Source organism: Aegilops tauschii, chromosome 2 (assembly GCF_002575655.3).
Source record: "Aegilops tauschii subsp. strangulata cultivar AL8/78 chromosome 2, Aet v6.0, whole genome shotgun sequence".
NCBI lineage: Eukaryota > Viridiplantae > Streptophyta > Magnoliopsida > Poales > Poaceae > Aegilops > Aegilops tauschii.
The window spans coordinates 608577962-608599642 of record NC_053036.3 but is presented as its reverse complement, the minus strand read 5'-3'; the positions used below and the strand labels follow the sequence as shown (position 1 = coordinate 608599642).

Sequence of the window (21681 nt, the reverse complement as noted above, 5' to 3'; positions counted from 1 at the left end):
AACGGAACCACAATCAATCACGAGGAATGCACAAGCAACATGATGCAAAACACGTATGATATGCAATATATGATATGCGATGCATATGCGTGCTCCGGAAGGAAAATTATGAGCAAGGCAGTAACTTGGCAAACCAAGCATGCCACTGGAAAGATGAGATGATTTCGGTCGAAATCGATATAAAGTTCACCGGAAACGGATGCACGGTTTGCAAATGGCAAGCAAAACAAGAATGACACGAATCTGCGATTAACAGCATGATAGCACTTAAAATGCAACAAGCAACAATGCTACAACACTCCAACATAGCAACAAAACATACGACAGTAATCTACAGGAGATGCTTGACAAAAGATGAACACTGAGCTATGGCTAGTTCACAATATAACAAGCTCAAAGAAGCATGGCAAAAGAGCAAAAGATAACAGGATCACAGACTTAGTGAAAAACTGGACATGGCAGAAAAACAGCATCAGGTAGCAATGTTCCGAGCACGAAATCAACATGCTACAGGAACTTAACATAGCAAAACCAGGCATGACAGTGTTCTACTAAATGCAAATGACAAAAGTCCCTTACTGACCATAAGCCAAAAAGGAACATAAGATATGATGGCAAGCATGTAAACATAGCAAGTTTCGTTATCAGGTTTCAGACTTAGCAGAACACAGAGCATGGCAGAAATAATAATATGAAGGCATGTTGGTGAGGTTGATTCACTCACTACAGAGCAATGCATGACAAAACAAGCACACCTACAGCAAGATGGCATGTTTATGAAGCTAACCATGGCAAGAACAAAAGCATAGCATGTATGAATCAACTACAATAAGCTTGGCAAAATTGCATATCATGTTAAGAATCTGCCAGAAATATTTTATAGCAAAAGTAGAGCAAGATTGAGTCATGCTATGGCACTCCATAATTGCAAAGAAGGGCAGGAATGGATCCATTACAACTATATCTACAAAACATCCTTACTGAACACATCCAAAATATGCATGGATCTCTCCGTAGCATCAAGTTTACATGGCAACAAAATAACAGCAGACAAGGACTTAGAGAAATCACCAAGTCCCTGAAATCAGAAACATTACGGAGCCTATTTTGCATGCTTGTGCTAGTCACCACAGATATCACAAAAATACATGGCATACACCACTGGAAAGGTGGCATGGCATAAAACAAAACACATGTAGAGCTCATGCCCATCAGATGCACAGATTAAAAGATACAAAAAAGACAAATCTCCAAGTTCTGTTAAGAACCAGCAGATAACAGCAACTAGCCCTCTTGCAACAGAGATTTGGGCATCAAGATGACCTCTAATAAACATGGTGCAACTGAACAAAATGTAGAGCATCACGAGACGAACAAATTGACATATTACACGCGCTAAACGGAGCTATGCACAGTGAGTTATGCAATGAGGAACAGGGGCACATAATATGAGAAATGCAAAAAACTTGGGAAATTTGAGGGGGCTCGGGGTCAACCTGCGCGTTGACCGGATCCAGATCGAGATTGGGGAAGGAGCTCGGGCTCCGATGGCAATCGTGGCCTTCGGCGGAGGAGGAGAGGGAGGCCGTGGCCGGAGGGAGAGGAGAGGCGGAGGAGCTCGGGCTCCGGTGCTCCGGCCGGCGAGAAGGACGGCGGCGGCGGATGGCGGTGGCGGCGCCGGAGCTCGACGGCGAGGCGGCCGGCGCGCGGGAAGGAGGCGAAGGGCGCGGGCGCGAGGGCGGCAGCGGCTGGGCTCGGCGGCGGCGACGGGCGCGCGGGCCGGGAGGAGCGGCGGCGGCTGGGCTCGTGGGCCCTCCTCGGGCTCGCCGGGCCGGCGGCGGTGGGAGGCCAAAGACGCTGACGTGGCGGCGCCCGATTGGACGGTGGGCGGCGGTGGACGCGTCCGGCTCCGCCCGGACGTGTCCGGCGGCGGAAAGGGACGAGGGTTAGGGTTTTTCAGCGTTTCGTTTTCGGGAGGGGATGCTCTTATATAGCTAGAGGGAGCTAGGAGAGTCCAAATAAGGTGCGGTTTTCGCCCACGCGATCGTGATGGAACGACCTACAGCATGGAAGAGAGTTTGGTGGGTTTTGAGCTGGTTTTTAGGGGGGTTTTGCTGCAACACACAAATGGACTTTGCGGATGCCCGGTTAACCGTTGGAGTACCAAACGACCTCCAAATGGAACGAAACTTGACCGGTGGTCTCCGGGTGGTATACTAGGGCCACATGACAAGCCTCGGTTCGTTCCGAGAAAATTTGACACCCGCTCACGAAAGAAAACAAGAGGGATGCGCCGGAGGAGATAGGAGCGCCGGATTGCAAAACGGACAACGGGGAAAATGCTCGGATGCAAGAGACGAACACGTATGCAAATGCAATGCACATGATGACATGATATGAAATGCATGACATGAACAGAATGCAAAAACGAAAAACAAAACCCGACCACGAAGGGAAAAATCATAGCACAAAGCCGAAAATGGCAAGAGTCGGAGTTAGAAATATGGAAAGTTACATCCGGGGTGTTACACGACTTAGAGATATAGCCGCATCGTGGGCGTTACACATCTCCGAAGAGGAAGGATGACAACTATTGGCCGAAATTGATGCTGGACTTGGCGGGCATCACGCCGCAGCCCGGGCCCTTGTAAGCAAGGCCTTCCGAACAGGTTTTTACTGGCCGACGGCCCGAGCAGACGCACAGGACCTCGTTCAACGTTGCGTCGGTTGCCAGCTTTTTGCGAACCAAAGACATATGCCACCCACCGCTCTCCAAACAATCCCCATTACTTGGCCCTTTGCGGTCTGGGGGCTTGATATGGTCGGACCCCTTAAAGGGGGAAGCCATAAGAAAAAATACCTATTGGTCATGGTGGATAAATTCACCAAATGGATAGAAGCCAAACCAGTTAAAACGGCCGAATCCGGACCAGTGATAGACTTCATATCCGGGGTTGTACACCGTTACGGCGTCCCCCACAGCATCATCACCGATAATGGCTCGAACTTTACAGCCGACGAGGTAAAAACTTGGTGCAGCAACATGGGCATTAAGCTCGATTATGCCACCGTCTATCACCCTCAAACTAACGGTCAAGTCGAGCGAGAAAATGGTCTTATCATGAGCGGCATTAAACCCAGATTAGTGCGATCCTTAAAGGAATCAGATACACACTGGGTAGAGGAGCTCGACTCCGTACTATGGGGGCTACGGACCATGCCGAATCGCCCTACCGGATACACACCGTTTTTCATGGTGTATGGAGCAGAGGCGATACTGCCGTGCGACATCATTCATGACTCACCTCGAGTGCGCATGTACGAAGAGAAAGAAGCCGAGCTTGATTGGCAGAACAGTTTGGATGCCCTGGAGGAGGAGCGTGACGTGGCAAAAGCCTGCTCCGCATTCTATCAGGAACAGGCTCGACGGTATCAAAGCAGAGAAGTACGGGCCAAAACTTATAATGTCGGTGAACTAGTTCTACGCCTACCATAGAAGAAAAAGAACAAACTCAAGCCCAAATGGGAAGGTCCCTTCATTATTGACAAAGTTCTGACCGGTGGAGCGTACCGTCTGCGGGATGCATCGGACAATCGACTCGAGCCAAACCCATGGAACGCGGCCAGACTCCGAAGGTTTTACGCCTAGTGCCGGACTCTCTGTTCGTCTCCTTACCTCCGTCAATTTTTTATATATATCCGTTATCTGTCTTTTCTTTCTTTCTTTCTTTTCTCCCTTTTTATTTTTCACGGCCTTAAAAGGTGAAAATGTGTCTTGACTACACAATCTTGATGCGCTAGGCGTGCTCATTATACCTGAGGGCTTCTTATACAGAAGCTTAATATAACTATGTTTCGGGCTCTATGCCCCCCGCACATGTGTTACTTTTCCACATGTACCTTTTCTTCGCCATTATATGCATCGATATGGGTTAAGTTTTGGCGAAGCTCGGTTGCCTGGCTCTTGTGTTTATGCCCTACGTTCCCGTTAATTCGGCTAGGGCATAAGGGGAGCACCTCTGCGATTGTTACTGCCGTGTCAGCCGGATGTGTACCTCAGACTGGGTGAAGCCGAAAGCTAGCGTTCTTAAGGGAATATTCGGGCGGTGAACAAAAGATGACTTTTACTTATGGTAATACATGCCCCCAGATGTTTATATCCTGCATCTCTTTTCGCAGTTCGGGCATGCACATTAATGCATGCGTACCCAGGGAAAGGAACCCTTAACGAAACTATTCTCCCTGGAAGATGTTTCTTACTATCCATGTAATATAACATAGCTAGTTGAGTACTTGTCTGTTCAAGCACTTATGACCCCTACGCCTGGATTCCACGCGTACCCCGGTTTTTACATAACTGAGCGGGTATTCGGATACACTCCGGACTGTCGGGTCCGGAGGTCAAAGCGAAAAGGTCCGCCATGACAAATGATTTACAATCCGGCTAGGGACAATATATGTCAATTGAAGTACACAGTCACTTAGACTAACTAAATTCTTCTTCTATACCATCCAACAGGATGTCTAGCCTACAATCCTGTTGGGAATACTTTGCGGCTAATTTCACCTGGTCATACACCAAACTGACGGGGATCTCTTTCCCATCAGACCCCACAGGTCCGACCTTGGGCATGTGGTTCGGGTCAGCCTTGGTATATCGCGTCTTCACCATGGCCCAGGCTTCCCTTGCTCCTTGTCGGCAGGGTGATATCTTCCATAATTGGAAGCGCCGCCGCGCTCCCTTGAGCTTCTCTACAAGCTCCACCATGCCTCCTAGCAGGGAGGCGGATGGCCACAAGGCTTGGGCAATGCCCTGCATCACCTGCCGAACTTGTTCGTGCAGTTGTGAGAGCTCTGGCAGAAGATCACCCGTAGAACCGGGCATCTCCTCTGCGGGATGACCTGTTAGCATACCTACAGATATAATTCTGTTAGCCGGTTTCTTCGCCGAACTCTATAAAAGTTCGTTTAAGCACTTACTAAAAATGCCGCGTCGAAGCCTCTTATTCCCTTTTACGGAGTCAGCAAGCTGGGCCCGAACATCTTTCAGTTCAACACTCAGCCGGATATTGGCATCTTGGAGATCGTTTTTCTCCCGCCTAACCTGCTTAAGCACGCGCTCGCCAGCCTTTAACTGTCGTTGAGCATGTTGCTCATCCCCTCGCACGACCTCCGGATTCATTTCGGGATCATCTGCAGAATCTATTGTTAGATTTGCATTCATGCCGAATACTAATTGGTACATGTTATTCTTTTTGATAGAGACAAGTGTTACCAGAGGGGGCCTTCTCGGACTCCTTCATCGCGGCAACTGCGGCCCGTAGCTGGGCTTTGCACTCCTCCAGCTCTTGAGACAACTGGGTATTCTTCTCCGTAAGAACCTACACAAATAATGATCCTTAAATCAGTTGTGTCAACTGTTTCAAGTCTCAGGGGCTACTGATATACATAAATATCAGATTTTCTTACCCGTATATCCTTTACATACTGGTCTGTGGCTCTAGCAAGACCATTTTGAGCAGCTCGGATGTACGCGTCTCCTGAGTTGAAGGCATCGAACGCCTCTTGAGAGAAACAAGCGTCGCGGAGTACGGCCCGGCAACGCCTGTGATTCATGGCACTCTCCACTTCGAAATTTGTAGCGGACAGCCTATCCGCATCCTCTATAGGAGGAACATCCAGCGTCATCCTCATGTTACCATCTGCCTCTGGGTCCGGCTCTAAAGCCCGGCTAGTGGAGGCGTGGCTGGCAGGATCTCCGGACATAGTCCGGCAAGCGTTTTTCCTGCCAGGAAACATGGGCGTTATTATATTTTAAAAGACGACAACCACAGAGCGGGATTCTTTTTCATACCTCTGCGACGGCGTCTCGGTCCTGACCGCCTTCCTTTTAAGCCTACCCGGTTTCGGTGCCCCTTGTTGGTGAGTCACTGCGGGTTCGGCATGGCGTCCCGAGGACCTTCCCTGTAAGACACCATATGTGTGCGGTAGGTGAAGTGCAAAAAAAGGGATCCTTCTCGGAAGTTGGGACTCCGGTTTTACTTACATGCGATGCAGGGAGTAGTCCAGGATAATCGGCTATGATAGCCACCAAGGCACCGTCGCAGCTTAATTGATAGAACGTCCTGTCGATGAGCTCCGCAAAATGTGTCCGGATGTTCTTCTAGTCCGGGGTCGAGGGCTCGGTCAGGGTCCTCTGGTTGTGGAGACGGGCTGTGGACCTTCCTCACAGCTTTTTGCAGTTCCTGCTAGGAAATAGCAAGGTAAATACTTATGATGAAGAATGCGGGAAGGTTCGGAGTAAAAAGTAGCAGCTCACCCAGTTCGGGGGGTTGTACATGGAAAATCCATCCCGTGGCTTAATGCGGATGAACTCCTCTTCCTCTCCTTTATATAAATCAGACAGTATTTTCGCTAGAGCAGCGACGGAGTCCGGTCCCTTACGACCGCAGCGGGTAGCATCGTCTTCTCCATTGAAGTGCCACATGGGTTGTCCACGATATTGACGCGGCTGCACCCCCCGCATTATGCATATTGACATAACCTCGATTATCGTTAATCATGATTTGGCCAGCGTTTTTATCCGGCCCATCAGGTAAAGGACTTCTCTGTTATCTTCCTCCTGGGGGGTCCGAGGGCGCCAGCTGCGGCGTTTCTTCAAAGGAGCATTGTCGAATTCAGGAAGGCCCATCCGAATAGGGTCTGGAAGGGGGACGTCCTCCATGTAAAACCACTCCGAAGGCCAGTCTTCGGATGTCTTCTTCGGAGTACCGGACAGGTATCCGGTCCCGGTGATGCACCATATCTCAGCTCTGCCCATATGATATATTGACCCCTCCTGTGTACGGGGTACAAGGCAAAATAGCCTCTTCCATAGCTCGAAATGAGCTTCGCAGCCCAAAAACAGCTCGCAAAGGGCGACATAGCCAGCGATGTGTAATATGGAGGCGGGAGTAAAATTATGCAGCTGGAGGCCGTAGAACTCCAGGAGCCCGCGGAGGAACGAATGGATTGGAAATCCGAGTCCCTCAATAAGTAAGGGACAAGGCTTACCCGCTCCCCCATGGATCGGTTGGGAAAGCTCTGTGCTTGCTCCCCGCCATTGTAAGTGGCTATTCCGGCTAGGACGGGGACCATATACGCAGGAGGGAGAAACCCCTGGGTCTGTAACTCTACTAACTGGCTGTGGGGAACGGAACACTTCTTCCAATTGCCTGGCTTAGGGCTACGGGAGCGAGAGGAGGAGCTGCGATGGCCGGCCATGATGGAATGGATTTTCCCGGGCGCTCTCCGATGGATGCTCGCTGTGGGAGGATGGTGTGATCTGGATCTGAGGATCCCCGTCTCTTTAAATAGACGATTTACTCACATGGTTAGGGTGGCAAATGTAAAAATGTCCCGACTTCTCGCATTCGCTCGACACGTGGAGGATAGCCATTATTGGGCGCAGAAGCCAAGGAGTGCAACATTCATGGGAAGCCGGACACTACTTGACAGGTACTCGGAATTTGGAGAAGAACCCGCCTTGCAATGCCGAAGACAATCTGCGCGCCGGACTCATCGTCATTGAAGCCTGGTTCAGGGGCTACTGAGGGAGTCCTGGATTAGGGGGTCCTCGGACGGCCGGACTATATCCTTTGGCTGGACTGTTGGACTATGAAGATACAAGATTGAAGACTTCGTCCCGTGTCCAGGTGGGACTCTCCTTGGCGTGGAAGGCAAGCTTGGCAATTCGGATCTGTAGATCTCCTCCCTTGTAACCGACTCTGTGTAACCCTAGCCCCCTCTGGTGTCTATATAAACCGGAGGGTTTAGTCCATAGGACAACAACAATCATAACCATAGGCTAGCTTCTAGGGTTTAGCCTCTACGACCTCGTGGTAGATCAACTCTTGTAATACTCATATCATCAAGATCAATCAAGCAGGAAGTAGGGTATTACCTCCATCGAGAGGGCCCGAACCTGGGTAACATCGTGTCCCCCGCCTCCTGTTACAATCCGCCTTAGATGCACAGTTCGGGACCCCCTACCCGAGATCTGCCGGTTTTGACACCGACATTGGGGTCTTTCAGTTCCTTCCACAATTCCAAAGTATCGTTGTGATTTGAAGAGATGTGATTCTTCCCCATGCAGGACAGGCCTGTTATATGCTCCACATTTTTAGTGTGATCCTACATGGTCTCCCATTAATTATAAAGGCATCCTGCTCTGCATCATATCAATAAGCGATGGCCTGGCACAGTAGACGTCTCATTCTCATGCCAGGAGTCTTGAGAAGTTCACCCAGTCCAATCAACTTGATGTACGTCAGTTGCTGTGCGTTTAATTCTTTTATGAACTTCTCGTATTGCAGCAATGAAGCAACCTGAGTTCCCTGAATGTACAAATAGTGTGATTAGATTCTGTATGGTATTCATTTAAACACGCATAGAACCGGCTAGATGTAATCTATGCCAATATCAAAATTGTGCTCTACAGTACTGCATGAAATCATAGAGCTTGTAGGCCATATAATGAACACCAGACATACAAAAACAAGCTATCTTTGTCGGCAAATTGACTGATGATAGTACAGATTTTTAGTAGAAAGATCAGACTTTGGTCTATGTACACTACTAAAGTTTCAGGCATCACGCTTACGAAAATAATTGCATACATGATCAGAAGATCAATAGTTTATAGATAATCTCAAAAAAGGAATGTAGCAGTTCCATTGCAAGCATTCAAGAGCACACTCCTTAGTTCCCATCAGATTGAGACGATAACCTTATGTCCAGTAAACATGACCATAGTAGTGACTCGAGCAACCAAAAACACAACTAGGCATCATCAAGCAGCCTAAAAATGTTGACATGGACCGAAACATGTGAGCCTACTGTCCATCTTTCTTTTTAGTTTTCTCCTTTCTTTCTCGTCAACCTAAAATTTAATATAGTACATACATTTGATGTTCTCAATGCCAAATAAGTGAGGCGTGCAACTTACATAGAAAACTACTTTGTATTCTGTCTAATGTGTATTTGATCAGGCATTTAGGAGTACTACGATTATTTTGTTGATTCGGTTGCTGGTTTTAAACAAAGTTAAATTACTAGTCCTTCCTTTCCATATCGTTGCACGTAGAACTTTCCAGCACGAAAATTAGCGCAAGTTTCATTACAGAGAGAGGCATTCACAACTAAAAAATGAAGGCATCCATGATCTCCCTTAAGTTTTGCTAAAGCACATCTAGATGTGCTCTAAGTATTGCTTATCTAAGTCCTATGTCATTGATTTTATGCTAAGATTCGTGGAAGCCTTTTTTTGTCCTTTTTTCTTTTCTTTCTAGACACACCCATCTCCCTTCGGTAAAATAAGGATAGTTCGTTATGGCTGTAACTAAACGAGATCAAAAGGAAGTGCGTCGTAAACAATGGGATTGCATGGAGACTTGGGAAGGAGGGAGTATACAGAATAAGAGGATCTGGATCGTTACCGGAGGATTCTCTAGATGGCGACTGGCTCCATTGCCATTCTCTTTCATCTTTTGCTTCGCCGGCTTCTCCGACGTGCCCTTCTCTTTCGTCGGCTTCTCTGATGTGCCCTTCTCTTTCATCTCAGGATTCCCCGACACAGGCTTCGAAGATGACGGCTCCGTCGGCTTCACCGACCTGGGAGCTACTTTGGGCGGCGTGGGGTGGTAATTCGGTGTAGTCATGGAAGGCTAGGTATGGGATGCGTGGGGTGGAAGTATACGATCTGTGTCGTGAAAAGCTTCGTATTTATAGGGGATTCTCTAACAACCGATCACATGGAAATATTGGGAATTTGGGATCTCACGAAGAGGTAGTTTTAGATCACGTAATGTTTATTTATAGGGGATTCTCTAACAACCGACCACAAGGAAATATTGCGAATTTGGGATCTCACGAAGAGGTAGTTTTAGATCACGTAATGTTTTTTTAGCTAGTTTTTTTATTTTGAGAAATTTTTAGCAAGTTTATATCAGTAATCTCAACCGTGAAGCGTTTGGGCTTCTTGTGCTTTCTTATACGGGCCTATTATAATGGGATGAGCCCATTTTAAATGTGAACATGAGTGAGGGAGTCCTGGACTAAGGGTTCCTCGGTCGTTCGGCCTGTTATTCATTGGGCTGGACCGATGGGCTGTGAAGATGTGAAGGCTGAAGAATGTACCTGTGTCCGGATTGGACTCTACCTGGCGTGGAAGGCAAGCTAGGCGACCGACTATGAGGATTCCCTCTTATGTAACCGACCTCATGTAACCCTAGATCTCTCCGGTGTTTATATAAACCGGAGAGTATAGTCCGGATAGGGACATTCATTACCATATACACATAGGCTAGGCTTCTAGGGTTTAGCCATTACGATCTCGCGGTAGATCAACTCTTGAAATACTCATATTCATCAAGATCAATCAAGCAGGAAGTAGGGTATTACCTCCATGGAGAGGGCCCGAACCTGGGTAAACATCGTGTCCCCTGTCTCCTGTTATCATCGATCCTAGACGCACAGTTCGGGACCCCCTACCCGAGATCCGCCGGTTTTCACACCGACATTGGTGCTTTCATTGAGAGTTCCACTGTGCCGTCGGCAAAAGGCTTGATGGCCCCTTCGATCGTCAGTAATGACGTGGTCCAGGGAGAAACCTTCCTCCCCGGACAGATCTTCGTATTCGGCGGCTTCGTACTGCGGGCCAACTCGCTCGGCCACCTGGAGCAGATCGATAGCTACGCCCCTGGCCATCAGGTTAGATTCGGAAGCCTGAACTACGTCGCAGACATCCGTGGAGACTTGATCTTCAACGGATTCGAGACCACGGCAACCGCTCCCCTTCGCCCCGATGAACATGGCCTAAACCTGTCATCGGGCCGTATCCAGGAGATAGCTCCTACAACAACTCTAGCCTTAGATCTGGAGCAGATCAAGTCAGCCGAAGATGGGAAACTCAACACCATCACGGGGGCTACCGATTCTGCGGCGTTGGAGCCGCACGCAGATTCCACTTCGTACGATACTTGCATCAACGGAACCCCAGACTCGTCTCCGGTATCGAGTTCCGAACCCTGCGAGCCCGCGGATACCGAACTCGATCGGCTATCGATCTTCAAGTTCAGTGCCGCAGATGTCTTCCAACACTCGCCCATGGGCGACCTACTAAACTCACTAAAAAACCTATCCCTGGCAGATGGCTCGTCGCCGAACTATGTTCGATTTGACCTTACGGCGGATGATGGAGAATTTTGCTTCCCACCCGCCACCCACTTCATAGCCACTGTCGAAGACCCAACCAACATGCCTGACCCCTGCAGCGAAGACATCGACGGTATGGACGACGATGAGGGGCAAGGCCAGAGCCTGCTATACGCTAGACGTGGGACGACCACTTCCTAGTATGACCTGTGTATGGTAGACACACCCAACGACGATCTCGACGATGACAAGGAGGATCCAGTTGAGGATAAACCTCCTGGTACACAGTCCAAACACCGGCGCCCCCGGCACCGCTCTCAGTGACGTCACTCAAGAGAAAACAATACTAGCACTGGAGGTGATAGTACTCCGGACAACGAAGACCATGTTGAGACAGGATCCGAACAGGAGGACCAGGAAAGTGGGCAAGATAGCCTTGATGAACATGTCATATACGAAGACTCGGAGGATAGTAATTATCTCCCACTCTCCGAGGAAGAGGAGAGCCTCGGCAACGAAGAATTCATCGTGCCTGAGCAACCTCTCGAGCAGGAGCGCTTTATATGCCGGCTAATTGCCACGGCAAGGAATCTAAGGATAAAGCAGCTGCAGCTTCGAGCAAGCCAAGATCTGCTCAATGATAGATGGACCGAGGTCCTAGCCGCCGAAGAATACGGCCTTAGTGGCCTGGACAAAAGCCACCCCAAGTGCAGGTGGCTCCCTCGACATGATGGCGAGGCACTGGAGCCCATACCACCATCGAATAATGTGGTAGGTCGACCACAGTTCGGTCCGGATAAAGCAGCAGCCCGAGCAGAAAACCATACCAACCAACCCGGCCGTAAAAACAAGAACAAGACAGTTCGGGAAAGCACTCGCGATATCCAAAACTTAGTGGGCAGAGCAGGACACACAAGATCGATGTACAGATCGCGGGGATATGCCCCGACCAGCGATGATGGTCACTTAGCCGGACATAACAGAGCCGACCACGCCCGGTCCCAAAGCCGGAAACGGCATCCAACGGAGGTGCTTCACAGTGTGGTCCAACATAGAGGAGCCACACACCCTATTTTCTTCACGGACGAGGTAATGGAGCATGAATTTCCAGACGGGTTTAAACCCATCAACATCAAATCATACGATGGAACAACAGATCCCGCAGTATGGATTGAGGATTTCCTCCTCCATATCCACTTGGCTCGCGGAGATGACCTTCATGCCATTAAATACCTGCCTCTCAAGCTTAAGGGGCCAGCACGGTACTGGCTAAACAGTTTGCCAGAAAATTCTATTGGCAGCTAGGAATATTTGGAAGACGCCTTTCGTGACAACTTCCAAGGAACATATGTCCGACCACCAGATGCCGATGACTTAGGTCATATTGTCCAGCAGCCCGGCGAGTCTGCCAGGGAGCTCTGGACTAGGTTCTTAGTCAAAAAGAACCAAATTGTCGACTGTCCGGACGCGGAAGCCCTCGCGGCCTTCAAACATAGTGTCCGGGATGAATGGCTAGCACGTCACCTTGGCCAGGAAGGACCCAAATCCATGACAGCCCTTACCGCTCTAATGACTCGCTTTTGTGCGGGAGAAGACAATTGGCTCGCTCGTAAAAGCAACAACGCCAGCGACCCGAGCACTTCCGAAATCCGAGACAGCAACGGTAAGCCACGATGAACCGAACACAAGAGTCGCAACATTAATGAAATATTATGCGACACAGCGGTCAACGCCGGATTCAACAATCCAAAACCCGGTCAACTTAAGAAGCCACTGAAGGCAAACCAAGACGGACCATCCACCCTTGATAGGATATTGGACCGACCTTGTCAGATTCACGGCCACCCTGATAAGCCAGCTAATCATACCAATAGAAACTGTTGGGTCTTCAAGCAGGCAGGCAAGCTCAATGCCAAACACAAGGGGAGGAGGCCACCAAGCGATAAAGACGACGGAACGGCCCGCCAGCCGAACACCCGGGGCTAGAAACAATTTCCCCCCGAGGTTCAAGCACTCCCAGAACGGAAATAGCAGTTCGGCTTCCACCGCCCACCTCCTATACTGGCAAGATTTACACCGCGCGTACATCACTACGCACTCAAGATACCATGGGCATCGGCGGAAGCACAATACGGACAACCCTGCAAGCATTCCCGTAATGTTTTTTATCTGTTTTCCTTACTTTTCTTTATTATAACTTACAAACAGGTGACCAACAGGACAACATCTACAACAGACTCTATCGGAGTTCGGATCCGTACACTCACCTAAGGGGCTACTTCCGTTCAGGACTCCCCTCCCCGAGGACCGGCGGCGCAGACGTGCGACAGGAGGTCCAAAACAGCTTTTGTGTAGTCCGCACTCTTTATTTTGAGCCTGTACTATGCCTTTTTCCTCCGTTCCCGACCCCGAGCATGTCAAATAGCCGGGTTGTGGTTTTTCTTTTTTTATATATGAATTTATCATTGGCTTATTGCTCCACTCCCAGTAAACTTTATCTGAACTAATCTTTCACACTCTTTCTACAATGAGTACGGCCGTAATGGCTGTGTTACAAGACGCACCTCGGCATAACCTGCCAGGGGCTCGGTATGGGAACAAATGAGTCACCAATAAAAGTCCGAACAGCTCTATAGCATACTTCGGCATCGCAAGTTTGGCCTTATATGCATCAGCTCCGAATCATTGTCTTTGGTCAATAGTTGGGTTGCCCGGCTCCTGTGCTTGCTACCCTACGTTCCGCTCTATCGGCTAGGGTAGTAAAGGGAGAACTACTGCGATTGTGCCCTGGCTTTGACCGGATGAGCACCTCAGTAGAGAAAGCCGAAAACTGACTGTCATGATGCGGCGAGAGCTGGTCAACCACTTGACGACTTATTTGAATCTTTAGCGATTCTCCGTGTCACGCGAAGGATCTTTTTTAGATCAAAACATGTAAGGCACAAAATTATAATACGCCGCATACATACCAGGGGCTATGTCGTAGCCCCGCCAGTAAACTCCTATGGCTAAGTGAAAGTGTTAATGCCATATAGTCCGATTGCCTGGTTCGCCACATTATCACCTCCTTTATGGACCAAGACGTTGGATAAAGAGTGATTCAATGCTTTTTTGAACACACCCGTATTTCCTACGAGGGGGCTGAAGCCGACGACTGGAAAACTTTCAGATTACATTAAAACGGCCGCTCAGGAGGAATACAAGCTTTCGAGCAAAACATGAAAATAGATTAACTATAAAGTTGTCTGTTACAACCCTTATACACAGCACTCGAACATTATGTCTTTCGAGCACTGACCCTCTATCAAGCGGGCGGCCTCTAGGACGTCTTCAAAATAATGCTCCAATTCCGGACGGTCCTTGCCCTTGGGTGGACTCTTTGCCGCAACATCGATGGCCTTCATCTTCCCCCAGAATGTCTTGACTCGGGCAAAGGCCATTCGTGCACCTTCAATGCACGCCGACCGCTTCACAACATTGATCTGCGGCACCGCGTCAACAAGCCGCTGCACCAGGCCAAAGTAACTACTCGGAACAGGTTCAGTCGGCCACAACCGGACTATGACGTTCTTCATGGCAACGCCGGATATCCTATGCAGATCGGCCCACTGGGACATCTGTTCATTCAGCAACAGAGGGCGCTTCGACGCTCCAAATTGTGACCAGAAAAGCTTCTCCATTGCATACCCCTCTTGTGCATGATAAAACTGCGCTGCATCAGAAGAACTCTTCGGCAAGTCTAAAAAATTGTCCGGAGAACTCCATACTTGGTTAAGCTGAGCATAGTTCGGATCGCCGAATTTGGCCTGTAGTAAAAAGGGCTTGCCAGCCACAATCTCCCCAGCTTGCCGGATCTCCTCACGGGCTGCTATAGATTCAGACCACGCTTCTCTCGCCTCTCGTAAGGCCTTGTCAAGTACAGCCGTTTTGGCCTCATTTTCCTTCTCAAGAAGTTCACAGCGGCTAGCCGCATTCTCTAACTCGCGCGCCATGGTGGACATCGTCTCCTTGTCTTGGCGCTGCGTAGCTTGTTCGGCTTTCAACTCAGCCGATGCCTTTTCGGCAGCCGCATTACTGAACCGGGCCTGCTCCTTGGCCCGGGCTAGCTCCGCCCGAAGGGCTTCCACGGCGGCAACACCATCTGCATTTATGCACATTACATATAAAACTCTTTTCAGAGTCAGGCTTAAATTACAAGCACATTGGTGTAAGGAATGCTTGAAACATATACCTTGCGAGTCGTCAAGACGCCTGTTGATCAAAGCAATGTCATCCTCCGGAATATCCAGCTTTCGCTGCAGTTCGGTCACTTCCGTACTTCGGGCAGCGGCAGGAGGGACGGTAGCCTGTATTCCAAACTAAATCAAGGTTAGTACCTGAGGATATCTTTTTGATCCTCCGATTGCTTCCTTCGGAAAGCAATCCGAGTCTCAGGGGCTACTGCATACACAATAGGTGCATTCTGTCAATATTATTCAATTGGCAACATTACATCACAAACCTCAAAACCTCTTAGAAGGCTCGTAAAGGCCTCGTTCAACCCGCTCTTCGCGGAGAGAACATTTTCGACCACCGTAACCATTAAGGCATGGTGCTCCTCTAAAACGGACGATTGTTGCAGCATGTCCATCAGCGTCTCCGGCACTCCTGGGTCTTTAGACACTGCCGCCGGAGCACGACATTCCTTTGAACGAATCCGCTTACCCGCCTCCAAAATCGTCTCCGGCTGTAAACCGGACAGTTCGGGGTCGTCATTCTTGATCCCCGAACCCTGGGTGGCAGAAGCACCACCTTCGGGTAACTCCTTCCTCGTTTCCCGCGATACTTGCCGGTCGGGAGGAGCCCTCCGGGACGATACCTCAAGATCATCCGCCCTATTGGGCGAGGAGGCCGGAGAAGGCGTGTCACTCTCCATCATCCCCAGAAGAAGGTCTCCCGAGGAGGAGGACGATTGAGAAACACCAAGCGTTAACCTGCGAGGACGTACATATGTCGGAGGACTACTTTAGTAATAAGAAAATAATGAGGTAAGGTTAAAGTACCCTGCTTCACTTACGGTCTGGCCGGAGGTTCGTCCTCATCATCAAGCTCTACATCGACATCGCTTGCCCGGCCCAAGCGGCCCGACGATGGAGTTTTCCCTTTCTTGGAAGGTTTTCCCTCCTAACCTCCGGAAGCGGCCCTCTTTTTGCTACGGAAGGCCCCCTCTACACCTTTGCACCTGGCCCAAAGGGCTTCGGTTTCCCTGAACACAACGTCTAAATCATCCTCAGGGCGGACATATCCTCTGGGCTCCCCGCTCTCGCCCCCTCTGCAGACACCTGGTAAGGTGTCGGAGTCAACATCCGCGTCAGCAGGGCGGACGCAGGGTCTTCGGGAAGGGGCGCCGGACACCAGATTAACACCGCTTTCTTTATCCAGTCCTGTATAAGGATGGGTTGTTCAGTATCTTGTCAAGAGATGCTTGAATGAAAGGTGTTCGGAGATTGAATACTTACCGGGGTGTCCGGATGATTGCAGTCAAGGCCAACGTCTTCGATGGTGTCCGGCCATTGCTCTCGCTCCCCGAAATATAATCTCCACATCCCTTCGTGCGTAGCGCCGAAGAAGTGCTGGAGAGTCCGCCGCCCTTGTGGATTAAACTCCCACATACGGAGAGGCCGCCGCTGACATGGCAGGGTCTGGCGGACTAGCATTACTTAAACAATGTTCACAAGATCGATGCCCTTCTCGGTAAGGCTTCGGATGCGACTTTGCAGAGTCTGCACCTCATTGACGGATCCCCAGTCCAATCCCTTGTTGATCCATGAAGTAAGCTGAATTGGAGGGTCGGGTCGGAACGTAGGCATAGCCACCCACTTGGAGCCCCGCGGCTCGTTGACATAAAACCACCCCTGCTGCCATAGGTCGGAAGACTCGGCGAAAGATCCTTCAAACCAAACCGCGCTGGCAAGCTTGCTTATTATAACACTGCCGCACTCTGCCTGCTCCTCCTTCGTCACCCGCGGCTTCACGTCAAAAGTCTTGAGCCACAAACCAAAGTGCGGGGGAGTCCGTAGGAAGGCCTCACACGTGACGATGAATGTCGAGATGAGAAGAACAGAGTCCGGGGCCAGATCGTGAAAATCTAGTCCATAGTAGAACATGAGCCCCTGGACGAAGGGGTTAAGCGCGAACCCTAACCCATGGAGGAAGTGGGACACAAATACTACCCTCTCGCCGGATTTGGGGGTGGGAATAACCTGCCCCTCGGGTGGAGGATTTCTGGGGTCAGATACCTCGCCACGCGGAGCTTCGCAATATCCTCCTCCATGACAGAAGAGGCCACCCACCGGCCCGAACGGCTGGACCCAGACATGATTGGGGCCGGTGGTGATTGGAACCCGAGGCCTAGAACTCGAGGTGGCTGGGGTTGAGGAAGAAGCAAGTGCAAAGGAGAAAGACAAGTCTGGGTGCCTATATAAAGGCCCAGAATATCGAGCGTCCCCTCCTGGGTCTCGAAACCTACCTATCCTCAAAGAGTTGTACCCAAGGGACGGTTGGGTTACCCGTACCTACATTATTGAAAATCCCGTGAATAAGGGGACACGATATCTGCTTTGACAAGACGTACGAGTAAAACTGCGTCCCGAGACGTGGGGCGACGGGCTAACCAACGGCTGGAAATAATAACCGGGCAGGAGTGATACAATGTCATAAACAGTTGTCAGTAGATTGGACTCATGGAGTATTGTATTTTCTGCAATTAGATACACAGGTCCGGATACATTTACTACATTCGAAGATTGTCTTGGAGTTCGGAAGAAGGGGAACCCGCCTTGCAATGCCGAAGACAATCTGCGCGCCGAACTCCTCGTCATTGAAGCCAGGTTCAGGGGCTACTGAGGGATTCCTGGACTAAGGGGTCCTCGGTCGTCCGACCTGTTATTCATTGGGCCGGACCAATGGGCTATGAAGATGCGAAGGCCGAAGACTATACCTGTGTCCGGATTGGACTCTACCTGGCATGGAAGGCAAGCTAGGCAACCGACTATCAGGATTCCCTCTTATGTAACCGACCTCATGTAACCCTAGATCTCTCCGGTGCCTATATAAACCGGAGAGTATAGTCCGGATAGGGACATTCATTACCATATACACATAGGCTAGGCTTCTAGGGTTTAGCCATTATGATCTCGCGGTAGATCAACTCTTGTAATGCTCATATTAATCAAGATCAACCGAGAAGGAAGTAGGGTATTACCTCCATAGAGAGGGCCCGAACCTGGGTAAACATCGTGTCCCCTGTCTCCTGTTACCATCGATCCTAGACGCACAGTTTGGGACCCCCTACCCGAGATCCGCCGGCTTTGACACCGACAATGAGAAAGGAAGTGAGGACTGCAATAGCCGCGACGAGCCCCGTCCCAATTATTTAGGACGGGCATGCGCGAGGGCGCTTCGTCCTCACTGCCACGACTCTCCAAAAACGGTTCCTCTGCCTCTGCGTCCTCTTGATTCCCTCTTCCTCTGCGTCGCCCACTCTCCCAACAATCTGGCTTCTGGATCGATGAGTTCTCCTTCCTGTCAATTATGTTAGTAGTTCTCCAGTAGCAGCACATACGATGGCCTTCTTCTTGTCAATTTCTTGTTCTCCTGCTTCTTTATTCTGTGCAAACAGATTCATCTGCCTGCAACATGTAGTCAGTTGCCTTATGAGAATTTTGCACACAGATTCATCTGCATGCAACATCTAGTCCGTTGTCTTGTCAATTTCTTGTTTTTCTCCTGCTTCTTTAGTTTGTACACACAGTTTCATCTGCATGGGCGATGAACAATTCATAGATACATGTTTATTCTTGATTGTTGATGCAATTGTTTAGATAAATATTTCAAGAGCATAAATTTTGATTGTTAATTCGCATATACTCCCTCTGCAAGGAAATATAACAACTTTTGGTTCACTACTTCAGTGACTTCTTTACAGAGGGAGTACTTGTTTAGTTTAAATTGTTCATGCACTTGTTTACATAAGCTTTCAATAGTGCCAAAATTACTATACTATCTGCCGTCATATTCATCTCGGCTTATTGTTACCATATTATTGTCATGCTTCATCTCTTATACTGGTTTCATCAATTATAGTCCTCCGGCATGGCGTTCGAGAAAGATTATGCTGCTAGGGCAGATGGAAATACCAAAAATTTTGTGAAGTACATGAACAAGGCTAGCTGTGTTGAGTACTACATTGGCAGATTCAAATACTGGCTGCGGAACGACGACCAGAAGATAGTTGCACTGGATGTGGAGTACACCTGGCCTCGTGGTCCGACACAGATGGCTGTCGTGGTCCAGTTTTGCGTTGGCATCTACGTCCTCGTGTACCACATAAGCGTTGCTGATGAGCACTATGGCCTGCTTGCCGCCTTCCTGCTCGACGAGGAGTACACCTTGTTGGGGTGGACATCAACAATGACGAGAAAAAAACTCAAGTGTGTTGGTCTGGTGGTACAAAACTTTGTGGATATCCAGAATATGTGGGGAGTGCCTGATCCAGTGACAATTAAGCCAAAGTATGGCTTGGCTGACTACGCTGGTTCCATCATCCACCACAGCTACAACAAAATGAAGGATGCTATCACAGAAGATGACCACCATATATGGGCAGAAGCACCCTTGCCCTTGAAGAACATCTATTATGCTTCCATGGACGCGTATGCCACCTACGATGTATACAGGCGCTTGGTGAACTTCCAGAAGGGGTTCGAGAGTCAGTGCCAGCATCTCGCCAAACCATCTAGGCGGTCAAAGAAGTCCGGAAGCAAGAATGAATCAACCTAAAATGTTTCTTCTATTTATCTAGCTGATAGTCTGTAAAATTTATTATACTGCTAGTAAGTCGTAAGTTCAAATTTCCTACAAGTTGAATCATCCTTTATTCTAGCTGTCTTGCCTAATTTGATCCACGTTCATGAGATATTATACTTAAGACGTTTATTTTGTTTCGGTTTCGCTAGCTATGATACAGAATGCGATAGCCATTTTTACCAAAAGATTATTTCAGATTTATAATGAATACTGTTCTCAACTGGGTTTGAATAGAGAATTTTTTTTAATTGCATAGAGAAAGTTTTTTTAATCAAAAGAAGGGTTGCCCCCTCTGATTTTCCATTAACAGAAACCACATGGTCTTTCAAGCCCCTGATATAAACTACAGCTAGAAACTAAATTAATGAACTAGCAGCACAAATCATACATGGTAGCAAACCCAGCCAGACTTAACACGAAGGTCCAAAAAATAAAACTACGGCAGAGGACAGAAAATATAGCTGAGAGATGCGCAGGCGACACCGCAGTACCCTGTGACTCCACACTTGCGATGAACTATACAATTCACTTGCTACATGCTCTAGCCTGCGCATATAGACCATCAACACCTCTTTGCTCCCAAAATCAGCACCTCTTTGTTTACCACCTTCATCTGCAATATAGACCATCCCATGATCCACAAGCAAATTAGCTAAACAAGAATCATAAGATCACTATACCATTTATTTTGTAATCTCACAATATTCCTGCATTACCAAAGAGTCAAGAACACAACTGATGCCCTTCCCGCATCTCCTACGCAAACACTCATAGGTAGTTCTACCATCTTAACTCCATGATTTAAAATATTAATAAAACCCCCTTAACGATTCCATTTGCATTACCCTCGTTCATGATTATAGCCAGGGAAACAGCAGCCAATAAAGCAACCACCTCTGTAAGCCCTATTTTGAGTCCTGAATAGGGCCGAATCCTAGCATTTACTCTAACTGCAACATGTCCTCCTCTCATAGTCATCATCACCCAAGACGTAATGAAGACGTAACCCCATAGACGCATAACTGCTATCAACATAGTTTTCGCAGTATACCTAGTGTAAAGGACACTCTTGCGTTGTCGTGCTACATTTGTGGCTCCTCGGTCAGCATGTTCATAACCACCTTGATCTGAAGATCTTCACGGGTGGTGGTCTTGAAACCGAAAAGAACGGCTTAATGAACCTTGAGCTCTTCACTGTCAACAAAATCACTCCATCCCTTGCCGAAGATGATGCGGCCATCATCACACTTGTGGTACTTGACCAGCATGAAACTGTCCTTGCACAGTCGAATGCCAGCAAGCCCATCTCCCGGTATCTCCCCATCTCCTGGGGTCTTCAGGGCATCGACAACTTTCACCGGTAATCTCTGTATGCACCGTCATAGGAAGAAAAATTATCAAATATGTGAAGGAGCAGTAAACAAAAGGATCTTCAGCTACATCTACATATATTACATAAGGATCTACGGTTATGGGAAACAAAAGGATATGCAAAAACACACATCAGTGCATTCACTGGTTTCAGCTACAATAGCATATCATTGATCTTTCTCTCCATGAAAAAACAAAGAAAATTGCATACACATAGAAAATACTAGTCCACCAAAAACATACCATTGTCTTTCCTGCTATGTTCGACTT

At 48.7% G+C, this 21681-nt stretch overlaps 1 protein-coding gene across 1 annotated transcript; it reads left to right on the top strand.

Annotated features, from left to right (window-relative positions):
- The first annotated feature begins 19326 nt into the window (after positions 1 to 19326).
- Positions 19327 to 20013, top strand: LOC141041339 (uncharacterized). Its single transcript, XM_073507477.1, has one exon. The coding sequence runs from the start codon at positions 19327 to 19329 to the stop codon at positions 20011 to 20013; it is 687 nt and encodes a 228-aa protein (XP_073363578.1).
- Positions 20014 to 21681: the final 1668 nt, after the last annotated feature.